The following is a 14863-nucleotide window of genomic DNA, read 5'->3' on the forward strand; positions in this document are numbered from 1 at the left end:
ATATCCTTACACAACCAATAAAATTTGGAATACTTTATCACATTATTTTATTCATTAATATTATATGAGAATAAGATATATAAATCCTCATTAGATATTAATTTGTGGAAATATTACACAAATTGTATATAAATTGAAATCATTTTTTTATATTTTATTGATTTTTGTCATTCTTTCGTGTATATATATATATCATCAAAATCTTTTTTTAGTCGTCCAATCTTGTCTTCCATTGTAGAACCCTCAAATTCCAGCTATAGCTATATAAATTCAACATAGTACGCGTTATTCCAGGCACGTTCCAATATAAAATTATAAATAGTCCAGAAACCATATATATAAAACAGCTTCTCTTTCAATTCAGTCATATACATATATAAGTTATTGTACCTACTGAAATAAGTTATATCCTTAACTTTACTACTTCCTCAATTTTATGCTTTTTGTTTTCATGACGCTGGAAAATCTGTGGAGGGAAAGTTAGAAAATATCATTCATGTGTTCGAATTCTAGAGTTAAAATGTTGAATATATACTCTATTAATGTGTGCAAAGATTAACTGCTGTTCATGCATTGTCTTCGAGACATTGATAGTAAGCGTGGTTTCTTCTTCGACTACTGGAACATGAATCACATACCATATTCTAAAAATATAAAGATAGCTTCTACCCTGCACTAGCTATGCAACTAATCACACATAAGAGAGCCACTAGTTGATGCCCATATATAGTAGTAGGCTAGCTAGTAGCTAGTAGTATATATTTGCCAACTTAATATCTCTATATACGTATTCCAGCAAGCTCTATTAACTGAATGATTAATATTAGAAACAAATATATAAATTTATGAAGATAGTTTTATAAAAAAAAATATCAGAAAAAGTAATGCTTTAATTAAATTGCAGGGAAAGAATCATTGATGTTCTGATATGTATATATACTTAGCTGTTTATACCGTATAGTGATGGCTACCTTATACAAAATTTGATTTTGTATTAAGATCACTGAACACAAAGTTATCTAAGTTATCTTTATATATATGGGGCGCTTTCTATACCATTTCTTTCCAGCTGAGTATTGTTAAAAAAACTACGAAGAATTGAAGAATTTAGAACAAGTAGCCATGTACTGTGGTGGGTTCATATTAATCCACATGAGTAGTGGCATTAGGTTCGGTCTGAATGATCGTCCACCTATCTATATGAATGTTAGAAACGCAAAGTTTGAAATCGACTAGACGACGAAATTCTAGAAGTATTTTGTTCACACACGAATCCGATCAATGAAAGAAATCGAAATCGGTAAACTTCTATTTCTATACATTGCATGCAACATGACAACATATTATCTAGGTTTGTACCAGAAACCAATCTTAATGATATTCATACCCAAGATTTGGTTGTCCAAGTGGGAACGAAGACTCGAGGAAAAAGGCAAACAGATAATGTCTTTTATTCATTTTTCTCTGCTAGTTTCTTTGGTTCTTGTCTCGTCGTAGCAGTTAGCCTTTTTTTTTTTCATCCATATTCTTCTTGCAAATGGTCCAATGCCTTTAGTTTTTGCCGCGGGTTTATACATCTACCACCCACTTTTTTGCGATAATGAATGCGCAGTCTTTTGACATATCCGTTTTCATGTATGCCTGGCTTTTTTTACAAGTCATACACGCATGAATGCATATCTATTAGTTTATTATAAATTTATAATAATATCCACCATAAATAATGTTGACTCAAGGTCACACTAGTCGTGTATATACGTCTTAGGTTATGTTATGTTTGGTCTACTTTTTTTCTAACTTATAAATCATTTAAAATTAAAACTTAAAATAAGAATTTTAAAATAAAAAACATATTATTTGACTTTTTTTTATTTTTTTAGTTTTAAAACCTGTTTTAAATTAACAGCTATCTGGTAAAGGGTTGTCACTAATTTAAAAAGCCAAAAAAAAGAAACTTTTCTTATTCAATTAGGCAATTTTTGGATAGATGATTTTAAAATTCTATCGAATTTGAACATGGAAACTCAATTGCTTTAGTTAAATTCCTTTTACTTTCAAAATATTTTATTTAGATAAAGCAATTCTTGTGTTTCAAACTTTTTATTTGGATCAAGTAATTCAATTAAAAAATTTGTTTGAAAATTAGAAATTTTTCCAAAAATATATTAATTATACTATTTTCACATATAATTAATAACTTCAAACTAGATATTAGGTTCTTGGTATTCTAATTTCAACCTAATTAATATCTAGAAAATACTGTTTAACAAACAAATAAATTGATATTTTTTTATTATTAATAAAAGTGTAAACTTATATCTCTTCACCAAGAAAATATATTTGCTAGTGGACAGAGATAAAGAAAAGTACGAAAGAGATAGATGATTGATGGAGAGAAGAAATAGCTGCAGAAAAAAGTGGTAGAACAGAAAGAAAGAGAAGTGCATAAAAGAAATGAAAGAAAACATGCACCACAACTTCAAAATGAAAGAGTAGTAGTTCACAGTAATATAATAGTATAATACTGTGAATGAAAAGTGGAATTTCTATTTTCTTTTTTCATTTTAGCTATCATTTAAAATAATAATCCTCACGTATTTTTCATAATTTTAGAAAATATTAAATTTTATATTCAAACAATTAAGTTTGATCCGGATATTTTAAATCTACTTTAAAAATAACTATTTTTTTTATCCGGGGATCGCACCGTATAAACAAAAAAATTTGAGTATTTTATTTGAATTTTATTTTTTACTAAAATATGTATTTTATCCTTATAAATATGAAAATATTTAAAATTCTTCTTACAAAATTTTCAATACATTTTATATTCTTACAAAATTTAAATGTGTTATTTTTTAACTTAAAAATATATTCTGCTTAATACAAATTTACAATAATACAAATCTACAATAAAGATCTTTTACATTGATGATATATAATTAATGTACATGTGATATTTTTTATATTGATTATGTATATAACTAGTGTAAAAAAGTAATTCACACGTCCCTCAACCTTGCTTGTGATAAAAAAAAATGACATATATTTTAATTTTGTGATGATAAAAAATATATTGAGTATACAAAAATAAATTTTGAATGTTTTAACATTTATGAAAATGAAAAAATTATTTTTGCTTTTATTTTTCTTATTTAACCATAGATTTTTTTTTATGTATAAATGCCCAAATTTATATGATCGGAAGCAAAATCTCATATGTTATAAAGTTATCACATTTTTTTATGAGCATAATTGAAATGTTGTATCGATAAAGAGTGTATTTTAAGATACTTGTCTTATATTTACTCTTACAATTATAATTTTTATAAAAAATATTACTCTTTAGAAAGCTTGAAATTAAATTGTTGATAAAATTATCTGAATAAAATAATTAGTTATAAAATCTTTTCATTAGCAAGATTGGCAGCATGACTTTGAATGCTATGAATCGTGATGTGTATTTTTTTAAAAAAATTAGATAAAAAAATGATCTTTAAACTTAATTAGAATTTTTTATATTTATTTGTTAATCATATCTAATTAATAACTTGATTTTTATATAATTTATTATGTGATAAATTAAAATAAAGTACAACCATTTTCTTAGAAAGAATAGACCATAAAGATAATTCCATTTAAAACTAAAATTTAATCATATTATTCAAAATTAAAATATTACATAAAGATAATACTACAAAACCTAAATCAATTTTATTCAGTACTATATTTAAATAATTCTTTAACGAAATTAGAATTTTAATGATATTTTGATTTTGATTGATTCAAGCAATAATAATAAATATTAATTAGCATAGATTGGCACTTATGGGAGAATTTCCAAAATTAAATTTATATATGTTACATTTACATTTACTCTTTTATTCTAAAACTAAGCAAAAAAAATTAAAATTACAATTATGTGTTAAATTTGTGAGCGGAAAAATGTCAATTAAATTACTATTTTAACCTCAAAATGAGGGGAAAACTAAAATTATAAAATACTCTCACTAGGGATAAGAATAGGCCAAATCGATTTACAGGAACCTGCGACCTGACCTACATAAAGTCTGACCTGAACTGGCATATTTAATTAAAAGGTCAGGCTTAGACTTTTTTAGAAGCCTATTAAATTAAATAGACTAGGCTTAGGCTTATTAAAAAGCCTGATAAGCATGATAGGCCGCTCTATATATATGTATATATATTTATATTATTTTTTTGGTACCAATGTATATTTATATTATTTTTTTGTTACAATTAATTTTTTTTAAACTAACAGACTTTGGTTACACATTACTTCTCCATAACTTTCATTCCTATAAGCAACTAAGACTTTAATTATAATTTAGGTATGAATCATGTGTCCCTTTATATTCCTCATTGTTTTTATTCGTTTTTGTTTCCTTTTATTTTAACTTTTTCCTATTAGGTTCCTACTCTAAAGAAGGAATATTAAAGATTTAATGTGAAGAACACTTTTAAAAAGACTACCATACTAGGTTTTTAAAAAGGTCAGGTCGAGCCAAAATAAAAGTTTTTGATAGACTATAAGTCAGGCTCAAACCTCAAAAATTTATCATAGATTAGACTCAGACCTTTTAAAATCTGGCCTTACATTCCTCCCCCTAACTCTCACTTCTACTTTTTTACATGTATAAAAATAAAGATATCTTTTTCAAAACTTCTACAATAGTCCAACATATTATCAAGGCAGGGACAGGACATTGTTTATTTTAGTAGGGGGAAAAAGGAAAAATCCCGTTCCGTGTTAAATGTAACTAATAATGCCAGTTATATATAGGGGAAAAAAGGAAAAATCCCGTTCCGTGTTAAATGTAACTAATAATGCCAGTTATATATAACATCCAAGGTAATATTATGTAACATATATTTTTTTAGCATTCTCTCTTATTTGTTAGAATTTATTAAAATTTTTAAAAATTATGAGTGAAGATCGTAAAATAAATAAAAAATATGACTTACCAAATTTTGTATTTTTTATAAAAAAAATCAAAGTAAAATTGTATTTTTGGTCCCCCGATTTATCTCTAGTTTTGGATTTGATCCTCCATTAATTTAATTCACGAATTTGATCCTCCTATTTTGTAAAATCGTATAATGTTGGTTCCCAGGCCACAATTAGAAGTTGACCGTTAAGAAGTGATGCTAACGGTCACGTGTCACGTTTTTATTAGATGATGTCTGTCATGTGTCATATTTTGATTCGTCAATGAAAATAATAATAATACATTTCATTTTTTATGGAGTTGAAATCCAATTAAAAGGAATGAAACTGTTATGTTAATGTACCACTTTTCATGTCTTATTCTCTGCTATTTTAAAAATGCAACAAACAATAGTGTCCATTTTTTATGACCCATTTTCTTTCTAACATGTCTATTTTGGTTCCAATAGAAGTATATATGTTGGGAATTTGAGAATTTGGGAGTTAATTACTTGGACATTGGTTTCAGGGGAAGCAAAGTTGGGATTCATATATAAAGCCAAGCTGGCGGAAAGGCATTTGAAGATGGGAGATGTATACCAAATTCCAGCTGGTTCTGCATATTCTATCTAGTGAACGTAGAGGAGGCTCAAAAGCTTCACATTATCTGCAGCATTGACCCCTCTGAGAGCTTGGGAGTTGATGTTTTCCAGGTACATGCATGCATCCATAATAATTAAAAACTCTCTAGCTATATATAATTTTGAAGAAAAAAAAATATGTGACTCATTTGACTATGATTAATCCTTCTGGATAGTAATTTCCAATATTTTTTTTCCTGTGCTATGTGTTGCAGTCCTTCTATATTGAAGGAGGAGCCCATCCAGCCTCATTACTTTCTGGATTCGAGTCTGAAATCCTTGAAACTGCTTTTAACGTACGTAAGCTAATAACTTAGTAGATAACATTTTGGAGAATCATGTCACCAAACATGCATACACAACCCTAAAAAGACATGCACCCTGCAGGCATCAGGAGAAGAGTTGCGAAAAATCTTCACTGGGCAACACGAGGGCCCAATTGTGTACGTGGGGGTTCACATGCCACAACCATATGGACCAAGTTCCTTCAACTTAAGGAGGAAGACAAACTGTATCACCTGAGGGAGATAGTGCAACAAGAAGAAGGAAAGGAAGAAGAGGAATTTGTTGATGAAGAAGAGCAACAGACAAGTTGGTCCTGGAGGAAGATCTTGGAATCTGTATTTGAGGATGAGGTCAAGAACACAAGGGAGAAGGTTACTAAAACATCCCCTCTCTCTTGCAACCTCTATGACAGAAAGCCAGATTTCAAGAACTGCTATGGTTGGAGCGTTGATCAAGATGGCTCTGAGTATTCTCCACTCAAAAGTTCTGGCGTCGGCATTTATCATGTCAATCTCTCGGCGGTAAATATGCAAGCAAATTCAATATTTCTATTTGATTATTCTAAAATTCACCATATATATATATATATATATTTATGATTATAATATTGGTGAGAAGTATTTAAGAGATGATTAATCTCTATCAAAAATCTGATTGACTATCTTTAGTGAAATATTTTCTTTTAGTCATTTTTTATCTACAAAACTCATATCTCTCAAGCCAAATTGATTACCCAAATGAAATTTTAGTTCTTATCCAAAAACAACACAAAAAAACTTATAAGAAACATTCCACAATGTTTGATTATGAAATTCTTGCAAAGTTTTAGTAATTATTTTTGTGCATGAATTGACTATGTATGTCTGGCATCAAGGATGGCACCCCATGTGAATCCAAGGGCAAAAGAGTATGGCATAGGGCTGAAAGGGTCAGGCAGAATCCAAATAGTGTTTCCAAACGGAAGTAACGCAATATATATGGATGCCCACATCAAAGAAGGGGACGTGTTCTTCATTCCAAGGTACTTTGCTTTCTGCCAAATAGCATCAAAGAACGAACCACTTGAGTTCTTTGGCTTCACCACCTCGGCTCAGAAGAACAGGCCACAATTTCTGGTCGGTGCCACGTCACTCATGAGGACCATGGTGGGACCCGAGCTTGCTGCTGCATTTGGTGTGAGCGAGGAGACCATGAGGCGCATGGCTAGGGCACAACATGAAGCTGTGATTCTACCAACTCCATGGACTGCACATGCACATGATCACAAAGTGGTGGTGGATAGGGTTCAAAAGCTTACAAAGAATGAGATGGTTATGGGCTTTTGATTTTTTATAAATGGTTAAGAGTACTTAAGAATAAGCTTAATATTTCGAGTTTTGTTTTCCTTTTGGTTAAGAGTTGAGAATTTAGATCATTATTCACGAGTTGTGCTGATTAGTGAATAAAGTCAACTGGTTTCATTTCAATTCAATCACCTTCATATTGGTTTCTGCTTTAATTTGTTAGTTGGAACACACTCTCAATTCAGTTTATCTTGCCTTTTTTGTTAGGCTGTTGGTTCTTTTTAAGGTGAACTATCTTCATATGTGATTCAAAATGGACCACAATTTTTTATCATAAGATTCATCGCTTATTTCTATCATACATCTTTCCTATCTAATTCATGTTTTCTTCCCAGAACCGCCGTCGGACACAATTTCTGGCGACAATGCTCTTTTTTTCCCTTCTCTTCTCCCCCTCTCCCTACCCCAGATCTGTTCACCAACTCCAAAACGATGGAGACAAACGTTTCCACATTGAAATTCATAGCATTCTCCAACCCCCAAACCTGTTAAACTCTGTGAACACTAATAATCCAAAAAAATATATCACAAGGATCCTCCAAGGCTGAATAGAAACCCCTCAACACTCAAAAACTATATATTGTCAATAAAAACTTTGCAATCCATAACTTAGTGCTTGAAATCAACAAATGCAACAACATCAAATAAACAACACAAACACGAAGTTCCACCAATGAGCGAGTGGGGTAAATAAATACATAAACAAATAAAGAGAAATAATAAGGAACTGAAACGAATGTGGATATATATGGAGGAATTTGGTGTCGTGCATATGGGCTTTGACAAACTTGGTGTCATTGTAGATCTAGTACGAGCGTACCATGAGCTTGAGAATTCTAGAGCGTTGGACGTGGACCCGTCACGATGCTTGTTCAAATTGTGATGGTGACGAAGTTAGTGCTAACGAGGATCTGGTGTGACTTTGGTAAAGTTGATGAGGTTGTGGATCTGGTGTGGCATGCTCTAAACCAGTGGATTCCAGAGACATGCAGATCATGGTCGTCAGTGTTAGAAAGATCTCCGGAAACGAGGGAGGGGGGAGATATATTTGTGCAAATAGAAAAGGGAAGGTTTGGGGTGTGGATCTATGCGAATACTGAGAGATTTGTGGGAGGGATAATCTAGTGTAAATGAATAAAATTAATCTAACGATTTAAAATTATGATCCATTTGAACTATCTAAATAAGGCCAAACATTTCATTAAACATAAAAAAAATAAAAAAAATAGAATGGCCACAAGAAGTGACCACTAAAAACAATATATATGCATATAAGGAATAATTCTTAATCCTCTTATTATATTTTCTTATAAATCCTCCTTATAGTAAGTTTTAAATGTGTTTTATACCTTTAAGATAATAAATATTTTTTTTATTCAATACTTAAAAATAAAATGTAGTAGATAAATTTGTAAAAAGATATAATAGGAAGATTTAACATTACTCACGAACATGAGACATTTGCTGGAAAAAATACAGCACCCCCAACCCAACGAAACATAAAACAACTGTCACAAAAGACTACTTCCACAAAATTTCTGAGCAAGTATAAGCTTCACGTTGGCCCTTTAACAGGATTAGCATCTCCCCCGAAACTAGCAAATACGATTCCACTTATTATGTATCAAAACCTGCATCCCTTTAAAATATTCGCTAATTTCAGCTTTGTTCCTAATTGCAATACATAATTTATTTGAAAAGCACCCTACCCTGCTTTTTTATTTTATTTTTTATCATATTTGCCACAAACGCGAACTCGTGACACTATAAATAAAAAAATTAAAATCTTTCAGAGATTAACATTAGAAAAACACAAACTTACATAATTAAAAATAAATAAAATATCTTAACAAAAATAAAATTAAAAAAAAAGAACTTATAAGAACTAAAATTAAAAAAAAATGAACTCACAGAAATTAAAAAAAAAACACTAACTTACAACAACAAGAAGATATTTAAACCTAAATATTACACCAAACTTTCTATTCTTACTTAGGCCCTAATTAATTTTCTATTTTAATAAAGTGTGTTTTAGGTGAATTTAGAGTATTAACTATTAAGATTTATTTATGAAAATAATCTTTTTTAACAAATGCTCTCCTATCATACGAAATAAGTAGATCAAATTCCTAACCACATATTTATTAATTATTTATACTATGTTGGTTTTAATAAAGAGTGTTTATGATTTGATTTTAATTAAGTCCTTTTTTTTTACTGAGAAAGTACGATAATAAACTATAAATTATAGGTCAATTTGGATTGATTTGCATTCAATATTTATCCTTTGTCTTTAAACATTCATTTAGTGTGAGAATAAATTTAAAAATATTAGTAATCATAACGAAGATTTAGAATTTAAATAGAATACACTGGCATTATTATAAATGTACTTAAATTACAGTATATAAATATTTTTTTAACTAGTTAACAATGTAAAAATCATTACATTGATAATAAAATTAAACTCCAAAGATTAATTTTAAGCATCAATTATCTCATTTATTATAAAATCATCTTAATAAGATATAATTGAAACAATGAAATTATAAATAAAATGAATTGATAAAATAGTCATATAAATGTCTATTATACAATTATAAGTTATATAATGAAGTCATAAATGTGAGGATTACTTTTTATTCATATTGAATTAATAACAATTTACAAGAAAAACAATAAAATAATATAAAAAAAAATACAATAGGCGAAGCGGGAAAATATATATATGAATCACGCGCATAGCACGTGGATGAAAGATCTGCAGTGCAGACAACATTTGGACGCGGTAGAGAAGAAAGAAAGGTTAGGGTAGATCACGCAGGCTTCAGCCATGAGAACTCACACAATTATCTCTCTCATTCTTCTCTCCTTATTTCTCCGAACCCAATCCGAGGTTATAACGTTATCCTCTGATACGTTTAATGATAAGGTAGGTTACTTCTTCTCTCTATCCAGATTCCGCCTTTTCTTCTTCTTCTTCTTCTTTTTTCCCCCTTTTTCATGCCCCAATTTACTCTTTAAATCCCAATAATAATATTATTCTATCGAATTTTGCCTCTACAGATGCAAATAGGTTTGTAAGTTGTTTAATTAGGGGTTTGTGTCTATGCGTACATGAGCTTATGGGAGAATTTTATATATTTATTTATTTTGTACATAAAAGCTGTTATAGAAATGTACATGATCTCATTTATCAATTACTTTTATCTAGATCAAGGAGAAAGACACTGCATGGTTTGTGAAATTCTGCGTTCCCTGGTGCAAGCATTGGTGATTAACTCTTTTATACACTGCAATAGTCTACACTTGATTGATGCTGAACCTGCTTTTATTGTTTTCTAACTTGTGAAATAATGATGATGGTTACCAGTAAGAACCTGGGTTCTTTGTGGGATGATTTGGGGAAGGCAATGGAAGGAGAAGATGAAATAGAGGTTGGAGAAGTCGATTGCGGCATGGACAAAGCAGTGTGTTCCAAAGTTGATATTCATTCATATCCTACCTTTAAGGTTTTCTATGATGGCGAGGAAGTAGCCAGATACCAAGGTAATTACTATTTCTTTCCCTTTGCCGAATGGTGGACTTTTAAATCATGTGCTCAAGCTTAAGCTTTCACTATTAATGACCCATCAGTAACCAATTATGATTTATGACTAGTTGATGTTTCATGTTTGTTTATATATCTTGATTTCTTATAACTTGCCTTGGATTAGGAAAAAAATATTAGCATTCTTTTGGGGTTCTTACCTGTCAAGTTTGGAAAAACCAAACAAGGGATCAACTCAGTCATTGCATCTATACAATCAATCTTTCTCAGCCATTGTCATTTTGATGGCTCTAACCTCTAACCTTCACACATACTTTCGGCTTATGAATGAAGGTGCAAGGGGGCACCTTTCACTTGTGCTAAATAATGATGAATATCAAATGAGTTTTCTAGTTATCTATCAGAGATTGTGGTTTATGCCTCTATATAGGGTATCATGTGTATCCTCATATCCTACCAATAAATTCAGTGTTTCAAAGCTTTTTTATAGTAAGATTTTCCCATCACAGTTAGCAGTTATTCAAGTCACAGGTACTTGAAGGGACATACTTCTGCAAACTACCTGTTAGCAGTGGATTTAAGCTTTTTATGATCTGTTTCCTTTTTATTTAATCATCCCTGAAGGAAGAAAGATTTTCTTTAATGAGAAAATTGTGATCTTTTTATCATAGATTATTTTATTACTTATTCTTTTATATAATTTATTTAGAGGACACTTGTAACAGCTACTTCCCTTATCCCAACCAAAGCTAAGGTGAGATTTGGTAGATCATAAATCTAATATTTTTTTTTTTGCATGTGGTGCAATTGGTCAGGTACAAGAGATGTTGAATCAATGAAAACCTTTGTTTTGGAAGAAGCTGAAAAGGCAGCAGCAAAAGCACTTGAAAGTGACAAAGAATTATAACAACTTTTGAGGTATGCTACCAAGACACCCACCCCCTGCGCCTATATTCTTTTCTCTCTATGGAGTCTTGTAATATTAGTGCCTAGGGGGGGGGGGGGGGGCACTTAAAATCTAGGTTGGTGGTGCTAAATCAGTGTGTTTGGTAGCCACCTTTCTTTCTATTTAACCTCCCATTCTTAATTTTGGTAGAGCTGCAACTTAGGATATTTTAGTGAACTAGCTATCAGTTTAGGATGAATTAACTGGAAGAATAGTTAATTAAGTCAACATATGAACTATTCACCATTCTTTTGGTTAATCATCTTAGATTTGAAATATATTAGCTGCCATATTCTAAATTATAATTCTTCCTTTAATTTTTTTCATTTAATGAATTTGCTATCCTTTTATATTGCATGCCAATTGATTGATTATAGTTTTGTCAGGCACAGTCATTATCTGGATTGCAACTAGCTCTTTACTGCAGGTGGTGCTCATCCCAGATTAGTAAACACCTTTGGGTTCAGGCTGAGACATTCATTCTTCTCTGTTCTGATCAGCATTTGTTTGTTCGACGTAGCAGTTGTGAGTTAAGAACTAACTCCGTACACTACCACAATTTCTTTCTGTTATGCTCCACAATTTTCCTTTTTAGGTTTAGTTATACTCTACAAAACTGATAGTGGCTTGTCAGTGTTAAAAGTTTCAATACAATGATCAGTGAATCATGAATCGTACTTCAGGATTTGTTTATATAATCATTCGATCTTTTGAATGCTCATTATTTTTATGGGATTATACCATCCTAATATCCTATAATCGCCTTCTTATGTGCAAACAAAGCATGCTGGAAAGATGTGTTGATAGACAGTGCAGGGGCACGAGTAACTAGTTTCTCATCCCCACCTCGTTAGTAAGTGAGAAAAAAATCTATTTATTTAATCTATGGGTAAGTTTATGAAGTTAGATGATTTTTGAACACTAAGGAGTGTTCTAAAAAATTACTTGCACTTAGAGGGGATCTCTTGCATTTATAACTTGTCCATCCAAATGACATGATGTGCCATTGTTTTGGTATATAAATAGAGAAATTATAGTTAGTTTGAAGATTGATAGATTCGTAAGCTCGTGGTGTATGTGAAAGTGAAAGAGAGGTGGCTGTAATTCATGTGGCTTGACGTTGAACGAATGGAACGGCCATGATTCAGATAAAATCTCATGCCCCTCTTGACAAGGCTAAGGCTAATGATGGGTTTTTTGTTGGTTGGCCTTATGTCTTGCTAAAGAAAATAATTTGGTTTATCACAAACACCAACTCAAATCATGTTTGCTTCTCTTTGGTGACTCCCATTTCATGGTTCAAAACATTTTGAGAATATTTCTCATCCAAAAGCCTAACAAATTGCTTATCAAATTGTGTTCTCTCACTTGGTAATCCCTTACTATCTTGACTAGTTAGTGAAGTACCTTTTAAAACATTTTATCTTAATTTGGACAATTATTACCTTATTTTAATGAGAATTCATGAGTCGCTTATAGAAGCATTCTCATCTGATTTTGTCACTAAATGATTCTTAGGTAAAAAGAGGAAGAAAAATACATATATTTTCTTCACAAAGTATGAAGCTTCGTATTGTGAAATCAATTTATCAAGCATGTCATTTCAAGCATATTTTAACTTTCATAGAACAACTTTGTGAATGCTAGCGCTTATATAGTACAAATGCAAGGTATTGGAATCCAGACCACATGCAGCAGCAACAACAAAACTAGGCAACCTTCTTTTGTTACTAAAGGCATTCTACATCAATCAAACATCGCTATTATATTTCTGTACAAACCGATCCTGTGAATCCGGACCACATAAACGTACAAACAATAATGATGCAGCAAATGGCTATGCACTTTTGTGGTTAGAATTTATTCAATTTAGCACCATGTAGTGAGAGCGTCCAAGAAGGCTGCAAGTTTGGATAAGCAAATTAATTAAAAATTGTAAAACTTATTGACTATATATATTATTGGTGGGCCTCCTGGCCTAGAATCCAAGACATAGTGTTGGTGAAGAATGAAGGAGTGGTGATGGCATTGAAAGGAGTGTTTGTGCTATAATCTGAAGACATAATCCTGTTTGCTTCTCTTTAGCATATACATCCTGAATCCTGTTTGCTTCTCTTTAGCATATACATCCTGACCATCTATCTATATTGCATATTTGAGCTTCTCTATTTCTTTTTTTACCGCTGTAGAATTTCTTTGATTTGTCTCTTTGTTTGTATTAAGACACTCAAATCTTATTCCATGTGCTCCTTAAATCGCTTTTAAACTAAGAATAAGATGGAAGGCAGAATTGATTTGCTCATCAAGGAAAATTTGCTGGATACTAACAAGACCGCAACACACACAAAAAGAGTAGTACTTGAAGTAGGTGTGCGCACGTGATCACTTTAAAAGCCTACTTGATTTTTAGTCCTCAAAATATTGGAGATTAACTAAATTGACAAACGGGACATAATATGCAGCAAAGTAAATATAATGTATCAACTATAGAATATTTAACTAAATGACTTTGGTTATGTTTGGATTAAAATATACACACATAAAATGAAGTCTATTAAGATTATTATTTTGGTGTCACTTGAAAAATCAATATGACTTATATGTTAATCAATTATGCAATGTCACGTGGCGTATATTGTTCCGTTAGATCATTCAGTTCAATTTTTAGTTTTTGTAATTAAAGTTCAAAGACCTTTTTGTAAATTTGTTATTTTTATTTTTATTATATGTTTTATTAAAAGACATTTTTATCCCTAAGCAATTCTTATTCTTCCTAATTCTAAACCTAATCTTTCCTTTCCTGTGTATCACTCTTTCCCGCTTCGTTGATCACAAGAACACTAAACCAACCGTCATCAAGTAAAAGAGCACTTTCCGCACGCCGTTTCTTACGTTGTGCCTTCTATTTGGCCATCGACCGTTGTCAAACAAAAGAGACCTTGTCAAACAAAATCTCAAGTTTTTTTGAAAGATGAAAGAGATAAGAATCTTCATCTTACACAATGCATATAATGCCTCCAACCTCTAGATTTATGATAAAGCATATAATAATTATATGCATACAATGGAGGTAGGAGGCATTATATACGATGCAAGAAGCAACGCACAAAAAGTACTCTTTTGCTTGATGATGTTGGAATGAGTGTTCTT

General features: G+C 31.0%; 1 protein-coding gene and 1 pseudogene across 2 annotated transcripts; both read left to right on the forward strand.

Annotated features, from left to right (window-relative positions):
* Window positions 1-4848: 4848 nt before the first annotated feature.
* On the forward strand, window positions 4849-7199 carry LOC100799453 (vicilin-like seed storage protein At2g28490; annotated as a pseudogene).
* Window positions 7200-9965: 2766 nt separating this feature from the next.
* Window positions 9966-12434, forward strand: LOC100499960 (uncharacterized). 2 transcript variants are annotated; one of them, XM_006596895.4, is made up of 5 exons: window positions 9966-10149; window positions 10432-10490; window positions 10591-10766; window positions 11583-11685; window positions 12091-12434. In XM_006596895.4, the coding sequence occupies exons 1-4, from the start codon at window positions 10051-10053 to the stop codon at window positions 11672-11674; spliced, it is 426 nt and encodes a 141-aa protein (XP_006596958.1). In that variant the 5' UTR covers window positions 9966-10050; the 3' UTR covers window positions 11675-11685; window positions 12091-12434.
* The last annotated feature ends 2429 nt before the right edge of the window (window positions 12435-14863 follow it).

Source organism: Glycine max, chromosome 15 (assembly GCF_000004515.6).
Source record: "Glycine max cultivar Williams 82 chromosome 15, Glycine_max_v4.0, whole genome shotgun sequence".
NCBI lineage: Eukaryota > Viridiplantae > Streptophyta > Magnoliopsida > Fabales > Fabaceae > Glycine > Glycine max.

Coding starts and splice junctions, on each gene's coding strand:
- LOC100499960 (XM_006596895.4), top strand. CDS start 10,051: ATGAGAACTCACACAATTATCTCTCTCATTCTTCTCTCCTTATTTCTC. Junction 10,150..10,431: donor CTGATACGTTTAATGATAAG/GTAGGTTACTTC, acceptor ACTTTTATCTAG/ATCAAGGAGAAAGACACTGC. Junction 10,767..11,582: donor GGAAGTAGCCAGATACCAAG/GTAATTACTATT, acceptor GCAATTGGTCAG/GTACAAGAGATGTTGAATCA.